The 24943-nt window shown below is 34.0% G+C and overlaps 4 protein-coding genes across 6 annotated transcripts; 3 read left to right on the top strand and 1 right to left on the bottom strand.

Annotated features, from left to right (window-relative positions):
• The first annotated feature begins 5548 nt into the window (after positions 1-5548).
• On the top strand, positions 5549-6843 carry LOC105211673 (protein lethal(2)essential for life). 2 transcript variants are annotated; one of them, XM_011183236.3, is made up of 4 exons: positions 5549-5697; positions 5941-6041; positions 6109-6401; positions 6475-6843. In XM_011183236.3, exons 2-4 carry the CDS (start codon positions 5941-5943, stop codon positions 6648-6650), a joined length of 570 nt encoding a protein of 189 aa, XP_011181538.1. In that variant the 5' UTR covers positions 5549-5697; the 3' UTR covers positions 6651-6843. The 2 variants fall into 2 exon arrangements, with proteins under 2 accessions (XP_011181538.1, XP_011181537.1); XM_011183235.3 differs by having other exon boundaries at positions 5558-5697; positions 5852-6041.
• A 1308-nt stretch (positions 6844-8151) lies between these two features.
• LOC114803932 (amine sulfotransferase-like) lies at positions 8152-11523 on the top strand. Its single transcript, XM_054233313.1, has 5 exons — positions 8152-8545; positions 10502-10634; positions 10710-11037; positions 11101-11176; positions 11239-11523. Exons 1-5 carry the CDS (start codon positions 8280-8282, stop codon positions 11387-11389), a joined length of 954 nt encoding a protein of 317 aa, XP_054089288.1. The 5' UTR covers positions 8152-8279; the 3' UTR covers positions 11390-11523.
• A 1304-nt stretch (positions 11524-12827) lies between these two features.
• LOC105211718 (luciferin sulfotransferase) lies at positions 12828-15056 on the top strand. Its single transcript, XM_029039845.2, has 5 exons — positions 12828-13230; positions 14057-14189; positions 14261-14588; positions 14642-14717; positions 14790-15056. Exons 1-5 carry the CDS (start codon positions 12965-12967, stop codon positions 14938-14940), a joined length of 954 nt encoding a protein of 317 aa, XP_028895678.2. The 5' UTR covers positions 12828-12964; the 3' UTR covers positions 14941-15056.
• Positions 15057-15890: 834 nt separating this feature from the next.
• On the bottom strand, positions 15891-17964 carry Sult1d1_0 (sulfotransferase 1 family member D1). Of its 2 annotated transcripts, none has more exons than XM_011183237.3 (5): positions 17803-17964; positions 16836-17170; positions 16646-16778; positions 16192-16589; positions 15891-16128 (listed from the first exon to the last, which is right to left on the bottom strand). In XM_011183237.3, exons 2-5 carry the CDS (start codon positions 17168-17170, stop codon positions 15984-15986), a joined length of 1011 nt encoding a protein of 336 aa, XP_011181539.2. In that variant the 5' UTR covers positions 17803-17964; the 3' UTR covers positions 15891-15983. The 2 variants fall into 2 exon arrangements, with proteins under 2 accessions (XP_011181539.2, XP_011181540.2); XM_011183238.3 differs by having other exon boundaries at positions 15891-16125.
• Between the last annotated feature and the right edge of the window lie 6979 nt (positions 17965-24943).

Genomic DNA, 24943 nt, shown 5'->3' with positions numbered 1-24943 from the left:
TGTCTATTCCAATTATTTTGTGTGCTCCTTCAGCTTGATTTCTCTGTTTTGTTTGTTGCCACTTCACACTGTCTTCAGTGAGTTGTTGTTGTCCACTTATTATTGATTCCTGTTGCTCCTTTCGTTGGTCGCTGTTTTCGGCAGCACCAGCTGCACTGTCAGTCGCATCAATTTAATACAATCGCAGACGTTCCGCAAAATTTCCTTTATTATCCCTTTATTTCACTATCTTCCTGTCTCACTTGCCTTCATTTGCATATTATTTCAGTTCCTCTTTTGTGCGCCTTTGCTGTGCCACCACCACTTTGTCTCCTTTGTACTCTGTGGCCTGCATTCACCGTGTTGATTTTTTTTTGTTATTTATTTTCCACTGCCTCTTCATACACGTCAGCGCCGTCACGTCACATAAACTCAACTTCAAGTTGGATTGGTGATGCTGCACTCAGCGTGTCAAAATGTCAAGTGTAATATGTTTTTGTCGTTTGACCTGTCGGCAATTGAGTGCATGGCGCTGTTGTTGTGACGCAATGCAGCCTTTCGCACAATCAGCTGTCATTCATTGCTCACATAGCCTTGAGTTGTCACTTGCTTGCGCTCTCTGCTCTTTCGTGCATAAGCTGTGGCTGTGAGTGTCAGAGCGAGAGAGTAAATGTGAGGCATGCAGTTTGTATAAAGGTAAATGCATAATTTGTGACGAAATATTTTGAAAATATTGGCGTTGAAATATCGCAATGGAGATTTGCCAGCTTTTGGCAGAATATAAATCCGTCTTCATCCCGGTTGCATAGCCCTGACTGTAATGGGACCGGATCTTACTCTTATACCAGCAATTAGCAGGAAGGTTCTTCAAGGCATAATTGGATAAAATGATAAGAGACTTACTATTGGTCGAGAGAAAATTTTACTTCTCGATAGACTATTCAGTTCAACATAGCTCTTATTATATTCGCAAAACTGCCTCCACATAACATTTCAAAGTTTTACTGGTTGGATCTTAAGATTTCAACAACGATTTGAAGATCGAAAAATAGTTTTCAACATCTTAACTATATAACAGTAAAATGGGCGCTACAATAAGAGAGGGCCGTATATTTGTTGATGGATATTGAATTAGTCTTGCGTTGTCCTATTCTTCCTCTTCTTGACTGGCGTAGACACCGCTTACGCGGTTATAGCCGAGACCTCAACAGCGCGCCACACATCTCTCCTTTTGGCAGTTTGGCGCCAATTGGTAATACCAAGTGAAGACAGGTCCTTCTCCACCTGGTCCTTCCATCGGAGTAGAGGCCTCCCTCTTCCTCGGCTTCCACCAGCGGGAACTGCATCGAAAACTTTCAGAGCTGGGGAATGGACTTTCGTCCATTCGAACAACATGACCTAGCCAGCGTGGACTATGTATATGTCGTCGAATAACACATACAGCTCATCATTCCATCTTCTGCGGTATTCGCCGTTGCCAATGTTTAAGGGACCGTAAATCTTCCGCAAAACCTTTCTCTCGAAAACTCCTAGTGCCGTCTCATCGGATGTTGACACCGTCCACGCTTCTGCACCATAAAGTAGGACGGGAATGATGAGGGACTAGTAGAGTTTAGTTTTTGTTCGTCGAGAGAGGACTTTACTTTTCAATTGCCTACTCAGTCCATAATAGCACCTGTTGGCAAGAGTGATTCTGCGTTGGATTTCAAGGCTGACATTATTATCGGAGCTGATGCTGGTTCCTAGGTATACGAAATTATCAACAACTTCGAAGTTAGGACTGTTAACAGTGACGTGGGAGCCAAGATGTATGTACATATATTCAAATAAAAATTTTTTTGGGCAACATGTCGTATACGCAACATTTTTTTATTCATGACAAATCCCACCTTTCATATATTTTTCCTGGAGGTATTTGATCTTTTTTTAACAGAATGTAAAAAAATCTTATTTGAAGGGTTCATTGACATTTGAAACTAGAAGAAATGCAATGATTCCATTTTAACGAAATTTAGAAAGAACTTGGTAGATCGGTGTTCGAAGTTATAATATTCTTATTGACACAAGTTGAGACTAAAAATTATTCTAAACGTATTAATACCATCATGAGTACCGAATATTCCCAACCTCTGGACTATCTTCAATTTCTGGCAAAAAAAAGAAATTTTGAAAATGAAAAACTTTTGCTGTAAAAATAGTTGTGCGTCACAGTTTAGCTAATAAAATTGCAAACAAATGCACAAATGTTTAGGTTTTTATTTCGGAATTTGAAATTCCACATCAAATGCATGTTTATCTTTCATTCACACCTACTAACACAAGCGCGACGCAACATTTGAAACTATGTACAAGCGAATAAACAAACAGATGCAAGTATATATGCATGCCTTTCTTCCAACGCAACGCTTTTGGCCAAGTCCAAGTACATACGTACATACATATATGTATTTAAATGTGTAAGAAGCACTTTCATTTCATTTAACGCCCATAAAAATTGTTCCGCACATTTTACAAGCAATTTATTTCGATTAAGCATTTAATGTGAATTAGTTTCCCACAACGAAGACAACAAGCAGATAAATTAGAGACACAAACAAAGTGATATTGAAGCATTTGAATCAACCCGCTGAACCAACAAAGGTGAAAAATTGGAAAAATCATCAAGCGAATGGGTAGTCAAAGGAAATTTATTTTTTTAATGAAAAACTAAAATTTATCTGCAAAACTTAAAATAAAAGCAAAAACACAAATAAAATTTAAAATTAAAATAAAACCAAATATTTTTATTCCCACAACGTCATGCTGGCAAATGAATCAGCATCTGTTGGCGACATATATACGAACATATATTTAAATAGATTGATATTTTTTCCGTTATTAGGTGCGCACGTTCTCTTGCTACTAACCGCTGTGTATGTAAAGGGTGTCTCAAGAGAGTATTTTGATTTGAAATAGCAGTCTCTTTCTCGCCGCTTTTCTGCACGCTGTTGTTGATCTCTGCTCTGTAGTCAAAATCTAGTCAATTAACCGCTCACTACTCTATTTTTATTTAATTATACCAGTTTATGCGACTTATACCAGTTGTTTGTTCGATTCGCTACTTGAAAAAGATTGACAAATCGGTGACAGCGGTATGAAGACCAATTTTATCTCAAAACTAACAGATTTTTGTTCATACTTTGGGCAAATAACACCAGTATTCTCACGCTTCAGTATCTGCTTCTGAGAATTAAGATACTAACTTTTCAGAAACAGACGCTTATTTTGCTGTATTATGATTTGAATGTTTCCAAATAGTTATTCAGTGGCAAATGTATAGTAGATTGGGGAGAGTTTTGCTCTTCTCCGACTCTATATCTTTGGGTTAATATTTTCGAGTTTTTTTAATAAACAAATATATATACGAGTATATATATATTTGAGTATCCACCCTGTATATGTATGTACTCTTCTATTTGACACATCTGCTTAGTATTTTATTTGCTCAACGCGTAATTTATGTTTACTTCTGCCATTTGGTCTGCTTAAGCAGCACTTTTCGAATTGTGCAAGAAAAACTATACAATACTTTATGAGAAATACTTATTTCATTTTCTTTTTATTTCGCCTACCTCTTTGAATTGCTCACATTGTGAACTCATTGTTGTATTCATAAGTTAATTGTTTCATTATTAGTCATTTTGACGTGAAATTTTTCTAAAATGGCACAAAAATATTCTAGAAATGTTTAAGGAAAAAATATTTTCACACTTATATACCTACAAATTTGTAGGTATATTTCAGACGTTAGCATAGGTTATTGCTACGCTTGTGCTCCGAACAACTAATTGGAATTTATAGGTGGGCATGTAAGATATTTTTAAAAGTTGAATAATGTAGACGTAAAAACATAAAACATTGAAGTCCCGCTAAAAATAACTAATTTCTGGAAAACAAAGAAATAGTAAAATTGTTTTTAGCCTCTCTTCCGCTTCTAGTTCATTCCATATGATTCAAAATCCTCCACCTCTAGTATGTATGAGACACTTGTTCACTGTATTCTCATAGGTGTCACGGTAAACTCAAGTTACCTCATAAAGTAGCACAACTGTTTATTTGCGGAAGATTGTTTGTTGCTCATATTTATCTAAAATTTGCTTTTTTATGTAGCATGTGCGTGTTTGTAAACAAATGGACTGTGTTAATTTTAAACTAACCAATATTAAGTAAATATTTATTTATACAACAAATTTAACAATTTCGAAAAAAATATTTTTTTGATTTCTGTTTTCAAACTAAATTTATTTCATCAGAGCATTAAACTCTGAACTCTTCAAATAAGTTATACAATAGAATCGGAGAGGGACTAGAATGTAATAATCGTTAATTGTATAGGATTCCTCATACTTAATGAACAAAAAATCTTAAACCTACTAAAATCCGATGGTAAAACTAGCAAAGTAGCTGTAGAATTAGCAATTAGGTACAGAAATGTACGAAGTATTAGTCTACAACTTTGCTTCCGCCGTTTTCCAATAGATATCTCTAGGGTCAAGCACTGGTCGATTAAATCGTTTTATATCGATCTTGGACATTTGTGTCAACATTAACCCAATAAAATATTTGTAGAGATCTGTTTGCATCCCAAAATTATTCTCAACTGTCAAAATGTCACTTTTTGAATTAAATATACAAAAAAACGGCGGAAGCAAAGTTGTATACCTAATATTTTGTTAGAATTGTATTCTGGGTGAGAATGGACTAAACAAATGAGTACCTATATAAGAAACATTCGAAAATATTTCACACATTTTCAACCAAACACCCAATCATTAAAATATTCTACTATACTCGCTTAAACTTCAGACAAGAATCAGGATTAGGAATGAGACCTTAACATATATAACCTCAGTACGATACCATAAAAATTCAATTATTACTCTTTATAATCTCATACCCGATTATTGATGCCGAGCTAGGAATATCTTTCCTAGAGTCAGCAAAAAAGTTCTGAAAGTGTAGAAAATAATATTGTCTGTCACATTAATCCATAATCATCGCATGAAAACAATAAAAAGGTCTTGCGAAGAATTTCAACCGAAATAGTGTTTGATAAAGATGGCTCCAAAGCCCTTAAATTTGAAGAACTTAACATAATGATGTGGTTTTCGATAAAGAAATAATTTAAAAATATATATTTTCGAAATGTTTTCATAGCACGATACATTCGAAATTCTCCCTTTTTCAATTCCATTATCAAAAAAAAAAAAAAATCGAAATTCCTCAGCGTCCAAAAATTTATAGCAAAAAAGTGCCTTCAACCCATGAAATCTATAAATTTAATAAAATCCATTACAAATATTTGCAAACACCTTTTCCTAACTAATAAAAAATATCTACTCCGCCCATCTTACGCCCCACGCACGCCGCTTTTTCGCCCCAAAACAACGACATCCATTTGGATTGGCGTGAAAAAAGCCAACAACATGAAATGACGCTTCCCTAAAAATAGATACAAAATTTTTCATTTAATATTTTTAAACGAAATTCATCTAGAACGAAAACACAAACAATACCGCCGGCATATAAAATGAGCGAGCGCCGAATGTTTTCAGTTCAAAAACGCAACGAACGCGTAGTAGTAAAGAACCGAGAACTAGCGGAAAATCGCGAAAAAGCGCGGAAGTACAACAACAAACAGTGTGAATAAATATTATTTTCATTAAGTTCAAATAAAAGGTGAATCATTGTGGAAATTTACTGAAAATATTTAAGAAAAAAAATTAATAACAAAAACAACAAAATTTAAATTTATTTCAAAAAGTGCTTATTTTCGGCTTGAATTCATAAATAATAATGAACTTTTGGTGGTGATTTTATTAATTACCATTAGTGTTCTTCTCTACTTTCCATTTCACTGCCTGTGTTCGTCCTTGTGTAACGGTACACCACCGATTTTGAATTTTGCTGTCGCTGCCGTAGATGTCAGTAGTGCCCCTAATGTTCCGTGACTGGTGGGATGATTTAGAATTTCCAACGCGCACATCGCGCCTCTTGGACCAACACTTCGGCACAGGACTCAGGTAGCAAGAGAATAAAAGGGTCCACAATGTAATCGGTGTTTAAAGTAAATTCTGTAATTCTTTGCAGACGCGATGACTTGATGTCATCCGTTTGGAACTCCCGCCCAACAATGTTGCGTTCCGGTTATCTGCGCCCATGGCAGCGTTCACCCACCAGCTTGCAGAAGCAAGAATCCGGTTCCACATTGAACATTGACAACGAGAAATTCGAAGTCATTTTGGATGTACAACAATTCACACCCAATGAGATCACCGTAAAGGTGACCGACAAGTTTGTACTCGTCGAGGGCAAACACGAGGAGCGCCAGGATGAACACGGTTTTGTTTCGAGACAGTTCTCCAGACGTTACCTGTTGCCAAGTAAGTGTTAGATATTTTTGTTTTATTTAAGGTATTTATGGTTTTAAATTACCTTTTTCTGCCCATCTTCCAGGTGACGTGAATCCCGACAACGTGAGCTCATCCCTGTCATCCGATGGTCTGTTGACCATCACCGCTCCCATGAAGAAGCTGCCACCTCCTGCCACTGAACGTGTGGTGCCCATCTCACAAACCGGTCCATCCTCCAAGGAAGATAATGCCAAGAAAATCGAGACCACCACCGCCTAAGTCACCCGTACGACTTCGTCAGAAACAGACTGTTTTTCCATTTTCTAATACTCATGCTTACTCAAATGGCTCTTCATTGTTAGTCATGCATTAAAAATCCATTTTCTGTTATTTAGCATAAATTAATAATCATTTATAATTTTGTAATTTATTTTTATACTAAAGAGAAAAAGTAAAAAATAACGAAAAACTACTACTTGACATTTTTAAATGTGTGGGTTATGGAGCATTTAGTTATATTACGGGGAAAACATGGAAGTTCTGTAAACATTTAATGCATCGAACTTGGAGTTACCTTCATCTACTTCCTGGCTGTAGTATATTTTTTTTTCTATCACTTAGACGACATTAGCTACTCATATGTTTTCCAATCTTTGGGACGTTGGCCGTTGGCCTACTCAAACATATTATTTAAATGAATGCAGAGTGGGCGGAAAGATTTAGAAAGTGTAACTGTTGTTTGTCGAGAAAGATAAGTAGATAAATGAGATAAAGACTGTCTAATCATATGAAATATATGATAAGATATTCCTAAGGAAAAAGCACCGAGCTCGGTCGGTTAACTTTTTGAACGGTCCGAGTTCCTAAATGTTCTCTAATTAAAGTTCAGGGCAACCAGGTAACCAGGTGGCTGAAAGATTTAGAAAGTGCAACTTTTGTTTGTCGAGAAAGATAAGTAGATAAATGAGATAAAGACTGTCTAATCATATAAAATATATGATAAGATATTCCTAAGGAAAAAGTACCGAGCTCGGTCGGTTAACTTTTTGAACGGTCCGAGTTCCTAAATGTTCTCTAATTAAAGTTCAGGGCAACCAGGTACTTACTAAGGCTCCGAGCTTCAAATTTCCGACTGTTTGGTTTGTAATGGGTTCCTAAAGACTACCTTCGCATTTTGGAATACTTCCACTAATCGTTCAAGTACACTATGTACTTTCTTAGGGCTTATCTAATATACATAAACATATGTGCTTATGCGTGTATATAATCTATGGTAATACGAGTGAAGAGGTACTCAAAAAATTAGCATTAGGGTGAACAATAATTATGCGAATTAAATTTCTATATGAAAAATTTGTATAAAATGAAAATGAGCACTATATTGTGGTTGTTGTACGATTTTCTGTAATAAAATAGCTAAATATTCGCTCAAATGAAAATAATCTTATATTAAAAAAACTTTTTTAAATAAGAATGACTATTTTTTTATTTATATACAATTTTGTTTAAAAAATTGTGAAAATTTTAATTTTTGGTTATTTAAGATTTTATTTGTTCTTCACATCCAAGCTATAGATTTGTATGACCTCGATTTTCAGCTAAAGAAAGTAGTAATGAATTCAAGTGACACACCCTAATGCTACGCGTAATTTGTTTACAATCAGCACGCCTACACACATACATACATATACGAGATACGTGTATGTACAAATGCACACACGTTGATAACCTATAGTGGCGTATCACACTGCGACCACTGCGATCTTACTCAAATTCAAACACGATAGTAGTAGGCCAACTTTTAAAGAGACAATACACCAAATAGTCAAACAGTATTCAAAGAAATTTATTTACTCAGTGATTTTTGCATTTATAAACACACAGACACATATATTTACCCAAACAAACATGAATCAAGTATTAGTGCAACCGAAAGCATATCCCACCAATTTGCTGCAAAAAGATTGGAGCAAAAGAAAGTTAACGCATCGTTGCGGTCAGGCGTTCGTGGATAAGGTGCACGATATGGAGGTGCGAGACGACGATGTGTGGATTGTGACGCTGCCGAAATGTGGCACAACTTGGATGCAAGAGCTATTGTGGTTGGTTATGAACGACTTTGACTTTGAGGCGGCACGCAGTGAGCACTTGGAAGTGAGAACGCCGTATTTAGAGTAAGTGGAGGGGAGGAAGGGAATTCAAAATCATTTAAAATATTTGTGGATATCAAAATGTTATTAACTACTTGTTGTTAGCTTTTTTACAGTGACTGTATTTATTCATATAACCTTTCCTCGGTTTAATCATATCTAACATATGTGTGTATGTATATAGTAGATATTGTTTCACCCATATTCTTGAAAAATTAGTGTCAGTTTCATCTTATATTTACAATCTATACTAATATTATAAAACTGAAAAGTTTATTTGTTTGTTTGTTTGAACGCGCTAATCTCCGAAACTACTGGTTCGAATTCAATAATTCTTTTTGTGTTGGATAGTCCATTTATAGAGGAAGGCTATAGGCTATAATAACGATAGAGCGAAGAAACAGTGGTAAATGTGTTAAAAACGGGGGAAATTATTTATCTTTGAGGGCTTCCGTTCGTTGCGCTGCGAAAGCGGTTCAAGATACACAAAAGTTATGTATGAAAGAATTATTTCTCTTTTAATGATCTAAAAAAAAGTATGTGACTACCGTTTTTGTGATAATTAATTTGGTCGAAATTATTTGTTAGAGTTGTACTATATACTATATATGATGATTTTCGTTATTCTATTGGATTGTATGCCGAATATATGGGTCAAATTGTGTGATATCTTAATAAAACTATAGGAATAAATTACGAGAGTATAAAATGCTCTGTTGCACCCAAACTTAGCCTTTCCTTATTTTTTTTTAGTATTGAAATATCTGTGGAAGTACAGGGAAAAAGTAAACAAATATTGAACATTTGCTAGAAAGATAATAATAAAAGAATTATATTTAAGTTGACAACAACGGCGGAACAGATAATATTGATTTTGGCAACAATATGAGATAAGTGCAATTCTCTAGACAGAACATTGAAAGATCTGTGGAATAATAATCGTCGCTTTGATTGCGCAATGATACCGTTAGCTGGCGATTTTCGACAAATACTTCCTGTTATTCCAAAATCAACAGCGGCGGATGAATTGAATGTCTCAAGTCATAGTATTTGTGGCGGTACGTGAAAACCATATGATTAACCATTAATATGCGAATGTTCCAGCAACAGGATAAAACCACAGAAGAACTGTTAAAAATTGTAAATTGACAAATTCCGGTTGATTTTTTCAATGGTTTGATATCAATTCCACCTGGCATTTGTCAATTCTCTTCAACGAAAGACGAATGTATATCTGAATACAATGGCCAAAATTATAAGTAACTACGATTGGTTGAGTGCACGCGCAATTTTAGCTGTCAAAAATACCGACGTTGATGACTTAATCTATACGATTCAAGTCAAATTTAGGGAGATTTATGTGTTGAATTTCTAAATTTTTTGGATTTTCTTGACATGCCGCCGTATCATTTACATCTTAAAGTTGGATTCATTATTCATTATTCTGTAATTATGTCGAAACTGTGTAATTGAACCCTGATTGTGACGCAGCTATCGAATAATGTGATAGTTGCAACAATTTTGAAAGGGACTTACAAGGGGCAAAATGCTTGATTCCACTAATTCCTCTGAGTTACAACGATTTGCCATTTCAGTTCAAACGTATTCAGTTTCCAATGAGACTTGCATTTGGGATGTCAATCAACAGGTCACACAGACGAGAAATGTGTGGAAATGTGTGGCATAAATCTGGAAATGGCATGTTTTTCATACGGTCAGCTATATGTGGAGTGTTTACGGGTTGAAAAACCTCCTCTCTCTATGTACATTTACGCTCCGGAACAGAAAACAAAAAATGTTGTTTATCAAGCTGCGTTGCATTGAACAAAAAAATGTAGAAAAATCGAAAATAAATGCTTTTCAATACAATCTAAATTCAACTTTCTTTCCTTTTCAAAACAAATAATTTCACAAAGGGCAACGTCTGTGGGATCAGCTAGTTATAAATATTTATGTAATATTAATATTTTCTTTCAATAGGTTCAATTATGAGATACACAATGACTTGGATCATGCATTCGCACCAGTTGAAGCACTCAAATCACCGCGTCTTATTAAATCGCATATGCCATTGCCATTACTACCGCAGCAGCTGTGGATGAAGAAACCAAAGGTTAAACATTCTCATATACAGCAAATTTTTCTTTAAATTAAAGAAATATATTTGTTTTTGTTTTTATTTAATTAGCTAATTTACGTCTATCGCAATCCGAAAGACTATATCGTTTCGCGATATTATCAATATCGCAGCCTCGGCTATTTTATGAGCACAACGCTGGCGGAATTCGCTTTGAAGTGTATAGAGGAAGATCGCGCTGCGCCATCGAAGGATTTCGAACATGTAACGGAGTTTTATGAGCTACGCAATGAACCTTGGATCTACTACACCAGCTTCGAGCGCATGAAATTGAATTTGCATCAAGTAATCGAAGATATTTGCAAATTTCTCAATAAAACAATTAGCGAAGCGCAAATAGAACAAATGTTGCAACATCTGTCCTTTGAACAGATGAAAAGTGAGTAGAAGAGTAATATCAAATTATGTTTTACTTCCTTTTAGTTTAACTTTTACCTTTCAGAAAATCCCAAATTAAATCACCATTGGGAATTCGAGCAAGTGCGTGCCAAGTTGAAAAGCGAATATGAGGATAATAAGTATGCAATATATGTCTTAAGTAATTCTTTATTTTTCTAAAAAATATATATTATTTTTGTAGTTTCATGCGTCGTGGTAAGGCCGGTGGCTATAAAGATGAGTTATCAGCAGATATTATCGCCAAGTTGGAGGACATGATACAACGTAATCTCGATCATTATGATCTGAGTTTAAATCAATTGCTTTTGCTGGATGATAAAGCGGCGCTGTGAAAAAGATTTTACATTTAAATCGAGGAAGCGAACTTCCAATTTCGTATATAATTTTCAAATATTTTTTTTTGTACCGAAATTTATTAACATTGAATAGAAATTAATATTTTTATTTTAAAATTGTATCAACATAATGGTTATCTTTCGTCAATATTTTCGAACGCGAAAGCTCGAACTGCTTTGCCTAAAATTGGCTACAACTGTTTCCGGTTTCACTAGATATATTCTTCGAATATGGACTGGGGAATCGGCACTATGACCTCAGTTAATGTTTGAGGACATTATTATGAAGCAAAAGACCAATTGTTGCGAGCTTAGTGGTTGGCTTTATAGGACTGTTTCATAAAAACTCTTTACTAATTTCGGCCCACTGCTTGTAGTACAAGTCCACCATGAATTTATTTAGGCTCCTAAGTCTAAAATTTCCGACTGTTTTGTTAGTGATGGGATATATTATTATAGGACTGGGTTTGTTAGTGATGGGATATATTATTATAGGACTGGGTTCCTAAAGGCTCTCCTTGTATTTCGGTGCCTCTCTAGGTCTAAAAGTTCATGCAGATAATCCGATTGGAAAATACCTCTATCTCATACGTAGATCCCAGCTGACTATATACACTCTTGTACCAATATTCATTTGTGGTTTTAAATATTAATGCTGTTGATAATACTTCGTTTGTACTCGGCGTCATTCGTCATGTTTACCAACATACACTTAAAAGCGAGTATGATTGTTAAGGCTACCTTTGACTTATTGCAGGTGATATATCAAGCATAATCTCAACAATACAATAACAAAAAAATATAAAAAAGTCAAAACACATTCAAATCAAACCCAAATGTTGATGCATGTATTCTCTGAAATACATATTCATACACTCATATAATTGAGCGCATTTGATTTGAAGCGAAGCATATGTATGTATGTATTTCTAATGACATAATGAGCCAAACATTGTTATCTAATATATATGTGCATATGAGTGTTTATAATTTATGTTAATTGAGTGAAAAGGTACTCGAAAAATAAGCATTAGGGTGGGACAACAATTATGTAAATTAAATGTTTATATAAAAAACTGTATGAAATGAAAATAATCACAAAATTGTTCAACAAAATTTTTTTTTTTTGCTTAATTAAAAAAATACTTATGCTATAATTAAAAAAATAAAAATTTAGTTATAATTAAAAAATAATAAAATATTTTTAATTATATCCAATCGTGATTAAAAATGGCAAACATTTTAATTTTTGGCAATTTATGATTTTAATCGTTCTTAAAAGCTTGACACACCCTAATGCAATGCATAATTTGTTAACAATCAACAAGCATACACACATACATACATATGTACATATAGATATGTGTGTACAAATGCTTACACGTTGATAACCTAGAGTGGCCTACCACACTGCGACCACTGCGATCTTACTCAAATTCAAACACGATAGTAGTAGGCCAACTTTTATGGAGACAACACACCAAATAGTCAAACAGTATTCAAAGAAATTTATTAACTCAGTGATTTTTGCATTTACAAACAAACACACAAAGTAATAAAACAAAAACAAAAATGGATCAAGTATTAGTACAACCAAAATCGTATCCCACCAATTTGCTTCAAAAAGATTGGAGCAAGAGAAAGTTAACGGAGCGTTGCGGTCAAGCGTTCGTGGATAGGGTGCACGATATGGAGGTGCGAGACGACGATGTGTGGATTGTGACGCTGCCGAAATGTGGCACAACTTGGATGCAAGAGCTATTGTGGTTGGTTATGAACGACTTTGACTTTGAGGCGGCACGCAATGAGCACTTGGAAGTGAGAACGCCGTTTTTGGAGTAAGTTGGGGGGAGAAAAGAGGGATTCAAAATCAAAATTAAAATATATTTATGTGTGGATATGAAATTGTTTTTAACTACTTATTGTTAGCTTTCTACACTGACAGTATTTATTCGTATATTCAGGTACATTCATGTGTATATAGTAGATATCTTTATACCCCTATTCTTCAAGAATTTAAGTCGGTGGATCATGTGTCAATTTCGTCCAAATGTAGTGTGATAATATCGTCATATATATATTTTGCTATCTTATGCATTTGTATATTAGCTATATCTTACAAGTGTGTTTTACATATTTACTAGGCATATAATAAAACAATTTGATATCAATGCTTTATTCGAGTGGTATTCCTAATGTTTATACATACATATATAGGTATATTATACTACCCATAGAATGTAATTTTGAATTGTATCCACATGTAATTGAAGCAAAAATGGAGATTTCAGAACAAAATGTAGCATATATATAACTATCCTCTGATATATGGCATACCTTACCATACTTTAGAACCTGGATACTAGAAGTGTTGAATTCCGGTTTCTGATTGATTTGTGAAAATATAGTGGATTTATCACACAAAGTATAATCTACTACTACTTTGAGCCCTATACCTCTTATACCTATGCATATACATATACGAGTTGTGTTCAAAAAATAACCGGACCTTCAGGGGCATATATATGTATCAGCATAATAAAAAACTTAGACTCTTCAAAGCCTTGAAATTTTAAATTTTACAATTCCGGTTGTTTTATGAACACACCACTTTATATATACAATTACAAATATTTATAAAATATACCAATATTAATTCCAAAGATTTGATTATGTGATAAATAATGACTTGGATCTTGCGCTCGCACCAGTTGAGGCACTCAAATCACCGCGTCTTATCAAATCGCATATGTCATTGCCGTTACTACCGCAACAGCTGTGGACCAAGAAACCAAAGGTATATTGCTTTGTTTCATTTATTAATTATTTCTTCTTAATATTATTATGAATCGCTCTTCACCTTTATAGCTAATCTACGTCTATCGCAATCCGAAAGACTACATCGTTTCGCAATATTATCATGTTCGCAGTCTCGGCTTTTGTATGAATACTACGCTGGCGGAATTCGCATTGGAGTTCATAGAGGAAGATCGCGCTGTGCCATCGGAGGATTTCGAACATGTAACAGAGTTTTATGAGCTACGCAATGAACCTTGGATCTACTACACCAGCTTCGAGCGTATGAAATTGAATTTGCGTCAAGTAATCGAAGATATTTGCAAATTTCTCAATAAAACAATTAGCGAAGCGCAAATGCAACAAATGTTGCTACATCTGTCCTTTGAACAGATGAAAAGTGAGTAGAAGAGTAATATCAAATTATGTTTTACTTTAACTTTTATCTTTCAGAAAACCCCAAATTAAATCACCATTGGGAGTTCGAGCAACTGCGTGCCAAGTTTAAAACCGAATATGAGGATAATAAGTATGAAATATATATTTAATGTTATTGTTTATTTTTCCAAAAAAAATTTAAAAAAATACATATTTTTTATAGTTTCGTGCGACGCGGTAAGGCCGGTGGCTATAAGGACGAGTTATCAGCAGATATTATCGCCAAGTTGGATGACATGATACAACGTAATCTCGATCATTGTGATCTCAGTTTAAATGAACTGCTTTTGTTGGATGATAAAGCGGTGCTGTGAAAAAAATTCCAGACCTAACCTATAAAAACATGCATTTAAATCGAGGAAGCGTTGTTATTTTTTCCAATTTCGTACCTATTTTTCAAATATAGTGTTTTTTTTACCAAAATCTTAAAACAATGAATATAAATCAATAATTTTAATATTGAATAAACATAATGTGTTTTTGTCAATACTTGGGTACGCGAAAGCTCTTCACTGCTTTGTATGAACTAGGGTACAACTGTTTCCGCATACACTATATTCTCCGAATCTGGACCCCGAGACTCTGTCCTCAGATTTCGAGATAATTTTTTTGGAAAGAAATCGTCGAGACTAACGACTAGAATAATCGTTCCACAAAAATACTTTCGAAAAACTTAGAGGATAGCCCTCAATGGTCCATATGAAAAAAAATTGTTTAGCATAATATGAAAAGGCCAGTCTGTTATAAATCTGTAAAACCTTTAAGCGAACACTGTTAGTAGCTAAAATCTGCTGAGAAGCTTTTTAACAGCATAACATAAAAGCTCTGTTACATAGTAATGTGCATGTACAGAGACTGTTAATTTAACATGATTTATAATATGTAATTCCATTAACATAATCTGGCTGCAATTAACGGAAATGATTGGCTTACACCTCACTTCTTCTACTAGTTATGGAGAGATCATTAAGATTATCCAATAAAGAAGGAGATCTATAAGTCCACTTCTCGGCACAATTGATGTATTTGATGTATACAAAGTGTTGCTGCGGCATGCAGAGAGACTACCGTTATTAGATTATTAGAATCGAACTCAAGTTCGTTGAAGCTGGAAAGGAACGATTTAATGTAGATCGTTTGAGACCAACTCCATATTTAGCTCTCTCTATCACTGTTGAAGAATGAAAATGTTTGAAGTTTACTAAAATAAAAGTTTTGTTCTATAGGCTTTCTGAAAATTTTTTGTGGAGAATTAACAAAAAGCTTTAATTATATTTAACTTTATTTAATTAATAAAAAAAAGTATTTACAAAATACGTATAAAAGTGTATAAAACTTAAATGTAAGATGAGTAAACTCAATATTTAGAATAATTTATGAAATCTTCAACAGTCAGTTGATAATCCTTTAAATTATCCTCGGTCCAGTCGTCGAACTCTTGTATAGCTGACTGAGGCATTTCATCCTTATGGCTGCCAACTATACCGCGTCGTACAAAGCTGCTTTAGAATGACAAAAATAAACCGTTATACCAGGCAAAAATATATAAATATTAACTCTTTTACCTAAACTCATCGACCTCCCTGCCAGCTGCCGCTTTCATACTCTCAAACTCTTTGACGTGATTGCAGGCGGGGTTATCCTTCATTTTGTCGAAAGAAAGATGATCCACGAGCTGTGTCAGCTGCTCCTGCTGAATATCGCGCTCTAAGAATTTGCAGACATCTTTGATGACATCCCCCAAATCACATTTCATACGCTCATAGCTGGTGAAGAAGATTTGTGGTTCATGCCGCAACTGCCAGAAGTCGAGCACATGCGGCCAAAATGGGTTGAAGTTGACATGGCCATCGATGTAGGAATGCATGAAGTCCTCTTTGGTACCCTTATAGCCGACCATGCCACGCCAATGATGGAAATACGAAATGGCCGCGTCTTTCGGATTACGGAACACATAGATGATCTGCAATGTGGAGAGTATTCTTCAGTATATTTATTTATAATCACTCGCATACACACCTTTGGCTTCTTGGTCCACACTTGTTTCGGCAACAGCCAAGCGGGCAGATGAGATTTTATCAAACGTGGTGAGGGCAAGTTAATAGCGGCCTCTATTGTATCATGTGGCACATTCGGTACAACGCCGTTGAATCTTAAATATTGTTTTTAATTAAATGGAGATTATACGAAAGAATCTCTTTTTACTCACTCCAAGAATGGCGAACGTATGGTAAGGTCTTCCGTTCTTGCCTTTTCAAAATCGAAATTGTTCAAAATCAGCCAAGTCATTTCCTGCGCCCATGTTGTGCCACATTTGGTGCTTGTTACAATCCAAACATCATCCTCACGCACCTCGAAATTATGCACACGATCCAAAACGGGCTGGAATGTGTCAGCAAGTGAGCAATACCGTTGTTGCCAGTCTCCGACAATATCAACGCTGGGCTTTGTTGAGGCATAGATGGCGGAGTAACCGCCGCTAATGGCGAGCTTTTCGATTTGATCGAAAGGTACGCTTTCGGCGTAAAATGTGGCACTCGGCATCTGTAGTTGAGGGGGAGAGGGAGAGATGTGGTTTTATTATGTATTAAATTATTTCCTCGAGGTAAAACCTAGTAAAGTATTAATTTTCGTCTTCCAATATGGACTTTTTTGAGTTGGTGAGATCCTAGAGTTCGTGAGCTAAGGTCGTACAATTTTTGTGGGTGATAGGATGATTTAGAAATAGTAAAAAATTTCCACGATCGGGATAACATCAAGGCGCTCACAAGAAATGGAAATGAAATGAGATAAGCGCCGTCAAATATTCAGCGAGGATGTAAGTGCCATTGACGTACTTCTACGAGGGGAGAGTGATATCTTAATAAGCACCCATTCTATATTATGTGATTTTTTTATATTTTGGTCTTAGATTTAATAAACAAATATTTTTATTTTCTAAAGAGACAGAGAGACCCCTAATGCAACTGATTTCAAGCACTTTGCAACAACCACATGAACTGTCAACAAAGTTATTATTTTTGTTTTTAATCGCAGTGGTATGAGTGGCCGACTTTTGAGTTGAAAGAAAAACTAAGAAACACTTATATGATAAGAAACAACAACACTATAACACTATCGAGAATCCACAAGCAGTTTTTTGGCTCCATTTTTAAATTTCATGCACATTCCCTTACTTCTGCTTTAATTCGTTTTTTCCACACAGCACTAAAACCGTAAAATCAAAATGCAAATAAATAAATTGTTTTTCTGAAATGTTATTTATGCGACTGCAGCGCTCGTTTGCGATCGAACTGCACGCGAGGGCAGAAAATACAAACTGAACTCGAAGTTTTGTCCGAAGCGCAGTGGCACTAGTACGAGTATACTCGAGTGACCAACTGAAAGCGTAAGCTAATGCAGAAGATATAAATAAATAAAAATAAAATAAATAAATACAAGTAATAAATAGCGCAAATAAATCTGTGTTAAGCGACACAAAGCGTTGTCAGCGAATATATTATATATTTGAGACTCTGAGACACCAATAAAAATCTGAGATACGTTAAAGGCATACAAAATTATGTTTCTTAAGATTCATTTATGAACTTAATAACGTTTATATATCATCCATTTGTTGTTCAAAATACATATATATCTTTTAAGTCAATATGTTTCTTATAAGTCAGTAGAATAATGCGGCTTATTCATACACCTTTTATAGGACCTGCTCGGAGTGTTCTTTTCATTCTCCGAAAAATGTCTTATTATGGCCTCTTTTTAATCAAAAAGACTTCCAAGATGCACTATAATTAGCAGCAAACGTCGAGGAAAATCCATTCTATCTGTGTTTCATTGCCTAGTATACTTTTAAGTATTCTACTCGATGTTCGTTGTGGCATAAAATCGTCTACAAAACATCTACCATGTCTATGTTAAGACCATCGATAAGAGCGATCTTAGGAATTTCTCAACATTTTTAGGTATTCAATCTTAAGTGCGATACAGATCATAGTTACAAATTTCGGTTGAGTTAAAATAGCTAAATATGTCAAATCTATTTCATATAGAAAAAAGTTTAATAAAATCATCAATTCTAATAAACATTTCGTAGTATTTTCAGTTCGGCAGCGGTTCTCATAAAATAATTTAAAAAGAATAGCGCAAATATACATTTTTGCAAATAATTCTACAGGTGTCTTTAAAATACTTGATTCTTGTTAACCCGTTTCATTTATTTGCTGTTTTCTTGTTCCAGATATTTTACATTACATTATTATTATGTAAATGCAGAGTTATTAAATATTCACAGAGCTCAGATAGCAACAAGAAATACGTAATCGTACACCACTTAAATCAGTTTCATCGCACTACTCTCTTTTATTTCTTTTGTTTGTTTATTTAAAATCAATATTTTTGGGTCAATAAAAAACGAAAGTTTCTCCGGCTAACGCTTTCGGCAGCGTTCGAACAAAACACCTTTTGTTTGGTTATTCTACTTTTTCTTTATTTTTCGGCATTTTGTTGTGTCTACTTTTTTTCTTAATTGAGAGAAATATCTGTAGTTATGTGCAAATTGCATTGGCGAAGACTTTCTTTATTTTGCTGTGTTTTGTTGGTCAACTAAAGAGATGGGCGCATAACTCGAACTCGTCAAACGACTTGTATTTAGCGGTCTCAGCTTATGTAGCGAGCAGCGTTTCATATTTTACAGTAATATGGTTTATTGACTCAGCTATTGATGACGCTTAGCTTTGAAGAAAGGTGTTGGATAGGTTAATGGACACTCATTCACCCTATAATCGGTAGTTTTTTTTTTAAATAAAATTTCTGTGAATTAATTTTAGTATAATTTAAAAAAGATTGTGTGAGAATTGATTATTGGAATAAAGAGGAGGTTAAGTTAAACTAAGCTCACAGAAAATACAACAAATTTTTAATTCAATACTGTAATTGAGTTTAAATTGGTTTTCATCTTCAATCTGTCCAAACGAGATTATGAATCGTCACTGAAACTGAACTATCAAACTGTTCAGAGTAATTGTAAACCACACCTTCCCTATTAGTTCTCGATGTCATTTCTGCCAAATAAAATTAACAGTACGAAACGGTTGTAATCTGTTTTCTATTTATGGTTGATTCGGAGAAGATCTCTGGCTAAGAGCCTGAACGATTTTTTCTTAAAATACTCGTTGTCAAGGTTGGTTTTGGGATAGCTCAAAAAAATAGAATGCGTAAGAGAGAGGAAATTAGTGAAAATAGAAGCATTATATGATACTATATATTATAAAAGTTCTGAACGACTATATACTTTATACTTAATAACAAAAAGCTGCAACCTTCATTTCGAACGAAGACACTAGACTGACAACTTTGCTTTTATTACTAGTCATTATGATTATGATTTCATAAATAAACATTTCACTCGATCATCTGTAAAGTTAATTACTTTCAGTAAACAAATATTTGTAATTGTGTGTAACGGCATAAATTACGGTTTTTAAACGTAAGCGATCATTTATTTGCAATTAGTGAACGTTACTTTGTACGAGATAAGTCATTTTTATAAACTGAATGATGATAATTACAACTCAACAGTTACTTGGCGGGAAGTTTTGCTTTAATACTATTTACTTATATATATAGCTTAATTAGTTGAAATGGCAGATAATGTTTATTTGCAAAAGGGGTTTAGGGGCAAAATGTCGACTTTATACTTTGTTTTTAAATACTTATTCAACTGCTTTTGCTTGATTAAAGTGTCTATCTATCTATTTTAAATACAAAAGAAAAATCTTATTTTACTACTTTAATTTTTAATCGAATACAAATCGAGTAGAAACTGGAGAGCAAATGTACGGATTATTATAAATATAATAGATTTAGCTGATGGAACTTACCAACTTCTTATGAACATCATCAATAAAAATGTATAACAGCTGATCGTTAATGGGGTAGCCGGCTGTGCGAAATGCAAGAACTGGTTTCTCTATTTTAATTTTATTGAACAAAATTTATTTGGCTGTACGAAAAGGCTATTAGGAGAATCGCTGAATTGTTAATCAATTAAGTGTTAATACTATAAGTTATTGAGTTTAACAGTCCGAGATATTTGTCACCACTTTGTCTTGACGTCATGACTGTTTGAAGAAGCTGCCTTAATTGTAAGTAATTTGCTAAGAACAAGTCCATACCTTGTGACAGATACAGCTAAGATTTAAGCCAATGCATTTTAACCAAGAGTAATCGATAATGATCAATGCAGAAACACAGTGATCAGTGCTATATAACGGGTGATTTTTTTGAGGTTAGGATTTTCATGCATTAGTATTTGACAGATCACGTGGGATTTCAGACATGGTGTCAAAGAGAAAGATGCTCAGTATGCTTTGACATTTCATCATGAATAGACTTACTAACGAGCAACGCTTGCAAATCATTGAATTTTATTACCAAAATCAGTGTTCGGTTCGAAATGTTTTTATCGACAAATTTTGTTCAGCGATGAGGCTCATTTCTGGTTGAATGGCTACGTAAATAAGCAAAATTGCCGCATTTGGGGTGAAGAGCAACCAGAAGCCGTTCAAGAACTGCCCATGCATCCCGAAAAATGCACTGTTTGGTGTGGTTTGTACGCTGGTGGAATCATTGGACCGTATTTTTTCAAAGATGCTGTTGGACGCAACGTTACGGTGAATGGCGATCGCTATCGTTCGATGCTAACAAACTTTTTGTTGCCAAAAATGGAAGAACTGAACTTGGTTGACATGTGGTTTCAACAAGATGGCGCTACATGCCACACAGCTCGCGATTCTATGGCCATTTTGAGGGAAAACTTCGGAGAACAATTCATCTCAAGAAATGGACCCGTAAGTTGGCCACCAAGATCATGCGATTTAACGCCTTTAGACTATTTTTTGTGGGGCTACGTCAAGTCTAAAGTCTACAGAAATAAGCCAGCAACTATTCCAGCTTTGGAAGACAACATTTCCGAAGAAATTCGGGCTATTCCGGCCGAAATGCTCGAAAAAGTTGCCCAAAATTGGACTTTCCGAATGGACCACCTAAGACGCAGCCGCGGTCAACATTTAAATGAAATTATCTTCAAAAAGTAAATGTCATGAACCAATCTAACGTTTCAAATATGCGTTTTTTTTTTTTAAAAAGTTATCAAGCTCTTAAAAAATCACCCTTTACAACCGATTCATATGCATAAATATGTTTTTCGAAGTGAGAAAATAAATTTGTTTTTATATTTTTTTAAACATATTTTTATTGTATTTTGTAGATTTGTCTGTATTCAGTAACATTTAGTAGACATAAGTATAATATGCATTTTACATTCAATGTAACATTCTATAGAAGGTAGGTTTCTTTTGCAATGTACACTTTGAGAAGTCCATTAATATATAATATAATACAATATTCTTTGTAATCATATATGTAAGTGTTAATATACGTATGTATTGCACAATAAATGAATTTCATACAATTTCAGAGCAAAATGCCAATATATTTTAATTTATTAATTTTTTTTTTTATATAATTTATCAAAGTATATGTATGTATGTATGAATAAGTGTACTCGTACCATGACCAGCATAGTCACCAGTTTAGTATTTAGAGGGATTTTTGTTTTATAATATTAAATATTAATATAATACACCGATAGAAAAGGGTTCTACACTTAAATATACACATACATATAAACCTTTAGTTGCTTCCACTAACAATTTTATAAATAGTTTAATCTTACCTCTTAGATATATGCAGGATTTTAGAGTATGTTTCAGTTACTTGTTCAATATTAGTTTTAAATGCACATCATATAGTGGGTGTTTACGGTTATTCTAGTGATCAAATATACACGAATTTGATATAAATAAGGTCAAATATAGTTTTGAGTTGTGTACTAATTTATTTACACCTTTTTTTTTTGTTTTTTGTTTTATTTAAAATATTTTTGTTTTCAAGTAACGAAATTATAGAAAAAATCATTAAATTTTGGAAAACGATCGTGATTTTGAAATGTAGATACCACGAATAAACCAGTGAGAAAAAGTATACCTTTATGATGCAGTAAACCTAAAATCAAAGAGGAATGAGCCTTTCCAGAACTTTGAAAACTTCAGTGGTACGCTCTTATGTCATAGAACTTGAGAAGTAGGTACTCCATATTTGGAGGAGGGATCAAAGTACTCAATACTACTACTCCGTCTTTCTTCTATATCAAAACTTGTCTTGTAAAATCTAACGCCTCAAAGCTTCTCATAGCAATCCCTTTGACATTCTATATCGGAAAATTTTCATATCCAGCATTATCAATATCCAGGAAACATGATTTTAAAGTTCCAATGGATATTTGGAGGGTTTGGTAAGATCTGAGATTTTTAAAACAAGGAATATTCTGTTAAAGCAAAGACAATATGTTACTTCTAGATATCTAAATATGATTTTAATGTTTGTGTGGGTTGTTGGAGGGTCAGTGAAGACCTTAGGTTTTCAAGGGAAGCTTTTGTTAAAATAACAAAAAAAAAAAAAACGACTAGCAATGTAAAAGTTTTAGGAAAGCTTAAAATTAATGTATTTTTTTAATATGGTTGGCAACTGTTCAAGAATTAAAAAAACAAGTAAGTAAAGGCTAAGTTCGGGTGCAACCAAACATTTTATACTCTCGCAATTTATTTAGAGATTTACCTTTATTTTCGGTGAAAAATTACCCTTAGGCACAGAGTTCTTCATGTTTGATATCAGGGGCCTTGAAAAGTCATGGTTCGATTTTGACAATTTTTCCACAAGTGATGTCACAGCTCAAATACAGTATTTGTGTAAAGTTTTATTTCGCTATCTTTATCGGTTCCTTATGTATACATTATAAAGTGAACGAATCAAAAGTATTCAAAATTGAGTTATATGGGAAGTAGACTTAGTTGTGAACCGATTTCGATATTCCATCAGTGTCATCAGGGTGTCAAGAAAATATTATATACCGAATTTCATTGAAATCTGTCGAGTAGTTCTGGAGATATGGTTTTTGACCCATAAGTGGGCGACGCCACGCCCATTTTCCATTTTGTAAAAAATCTCACTGCAGGTTCCTTCTGCCATTTCTAATGTAAAATTTTGTTTTGTTTCTGACGTTTCTCGTTAGTGAGTTAACGCACTTTTAGTCATTTTCAACCTAACCTTTGTATGGGAGGTGGGCGTGGTTATTATCCGATTTCTTTAATTTTTGGACTGTATAAGGAAACGGCTAAAAGAAACGACTGCAGAAAGTTTGGTTTATATAGCTTTATTGGCAAGATTTGTAAGATATATACAAATACTCGATTTGGGGGCGGGGCCACCCCCACTTTTCCAAAAAAATTACATTCAAATGTGCCCCTCCCTAATGCGATTTTATGTTCCAAATTTTATTTTCATAACTTTATTTATGGCTAAGTTATAGCTCGTTATGTGTTTTTGGTTATCGCCATTTTGTGGGCGTGGCAGTGGTCCGATTCCGCCCATCTTCGAACTTAACCTTCTTATGGTGCCAAGGAACACGTGTTCCAAGTTTCATTAAGATATTTCAATTTTTACTCAAGTTACAGCTTGCCCGGACGGACAGACGAACAGACATCCGGATTTGAAATTTACTCGACACCCTGATCGCTTTGGTATATATAACCCTATATCTAACTCGTTTAGTTTTAGGACTTACAAACAACCGTTATGTGGACAAAACTATAATACTTTCTTAACAACTTTTCTTGCGAGAGTATAAAAAAATATTAAAGAAAAATTGTAATATAAATAACAATAGAATAATCTTAGATGGTTCAATGTTTGGAATAATCAGCAGAGTTGCCACCTATTTAACATTTTTTCCTATCAATTTGTTAAAATATATGATTATTATTATATTCTATTATAACAACAACAATCAAATGTTGGAAGATATTTTTGTGAAGCGTTGCTAGAGTTGTTTCGAAAAATATATTTTTAAATTTATAAAAAAAGTAGTGGGAAATCTCAATGCAGTAGTAATGTATCAAACTAACTAACAGTTGTAAAGTAAAATGATGAAAAACTAAATATATAAAAAAATAAAAATTTCAAACAAAAATTATATTTTTTTGTAGTTTCTTTTATTTCTTACAATAAAATTCACTAATGCTTAACATACATTTTCTTTTTTTATCCTTAACCTGCAAGGAGCAAACAAATATTTTCTTTTGTTTCTTATTTGTTTTTCATTTTCAATTTTTCACTTGTTATTTGTTATTACGTTTAGTACAATGAAACTTAAATTTTTTAAAAGTGTTAATTGAAAATTTTGCGTTTTTTTTTACACAC

This window comes from Zeugodacus cucurbitae, chromosome 6 (assembly GCF_028554725.1).
Source record: "Zeugodacus cucurbitae isolate PBARC_wt_2022May chromosome 6, idZeuCucr1.2, whole genome shotgun sequence".
NCBI lineage: Eukaryota > Metazoa > Arthropoda > Insecta > Diptera > Tephritidae > Zeugodacus > Zeugodacus cucurbitae.
Note: the sequence above shows the minus strand (reverse complement) of the source record. Positions and strands in the feature narration are given on the sequence as shown.

Bases quoted from the DNA above. Each gene is read 5' to 3' on its own strand.
- LOC105211673 (XM_011183236.3), top strand. From the start codon at position 5,941: ATGTCAGTAGTGCCCCTAATGTTCCGTGACTGGTGGGATGATTTAGAA. The intron at 6,042-6,108 runs GTAGCAAGAGAA...AATTCTTTGCAG, and splicing joins CACTTCGGCACAGGACTCAG to ACGCGATGACTTGATGTCAT. The intron at 6,402-6,474 runs GTAAGTGTTAGA...CCCATCTTCCAG, and splicing joins CAGACGTTACCTGTTGCCAA to GTGACGTGAATCCCGACAAC.
- LOC114803932 (XM_054233313.1), top strand. From the start codon at position 8,280: ATGAATCAAGTATTAGTGCAACCGAAAGCATATCCCACCAATTTGCTG. The intron at 10,635-10,709 runs GTTAAACATTCT...TTATTTAATTAG, and splicing joins TGTGGATGAAGAAACCAAAG to CTAATTTACGTCTATCGCAA. The intron at 11,038-11,100 runs GTGAGTAGAAGA...TTTACCTTTCAG, and splicing joins GTCCTTTGAACAGATGAAAA to AAAATCCCAAATTAAATCAC.
- LOC105211718 (XM_029039845.2), top strand. From the start codon at position 12,965: ATGGATCAAGTATTAGTACAACCAAAATCGTATCCCACCAATTTGCTT. The intron at 14,190-14,260 runs GTATATTGCTTT...TCACCTTTATAG, and splicing joins TGTGGACCAAGAAACCAAAG to CTAATCTACGTCTATCGCAA. The intron at 14,718-14,789 runs GTATGAAATATA...TATTTTTTATAG, and splicing joins ACCGAATATGAGGATAATAA to TTTCGTGCGACGCGGTAAGG.
- Sult1d1_0 (XM_011183237.3), bottom strand. From the start codon at position 17,170: ATGCCGAGTGCCACATTTTACGCCGAAAGCGTACCTTTCGATCAAATC. The intron at 16,779-16,835 runs GTGAGTAAAAAG...ACAATATTTAAG, and splicing joins ATACGTTCGCCATTCTTGGA to ATTCAACGGCGTTGTACCGA. The intron at 16,129-16,191 runs GTAAAAGAGTTA...GTCATTCTAAAG, and splicing joins AGGGAGGTCGATGAGTTTAG to CAGCTTTGTACGACGCGGTA.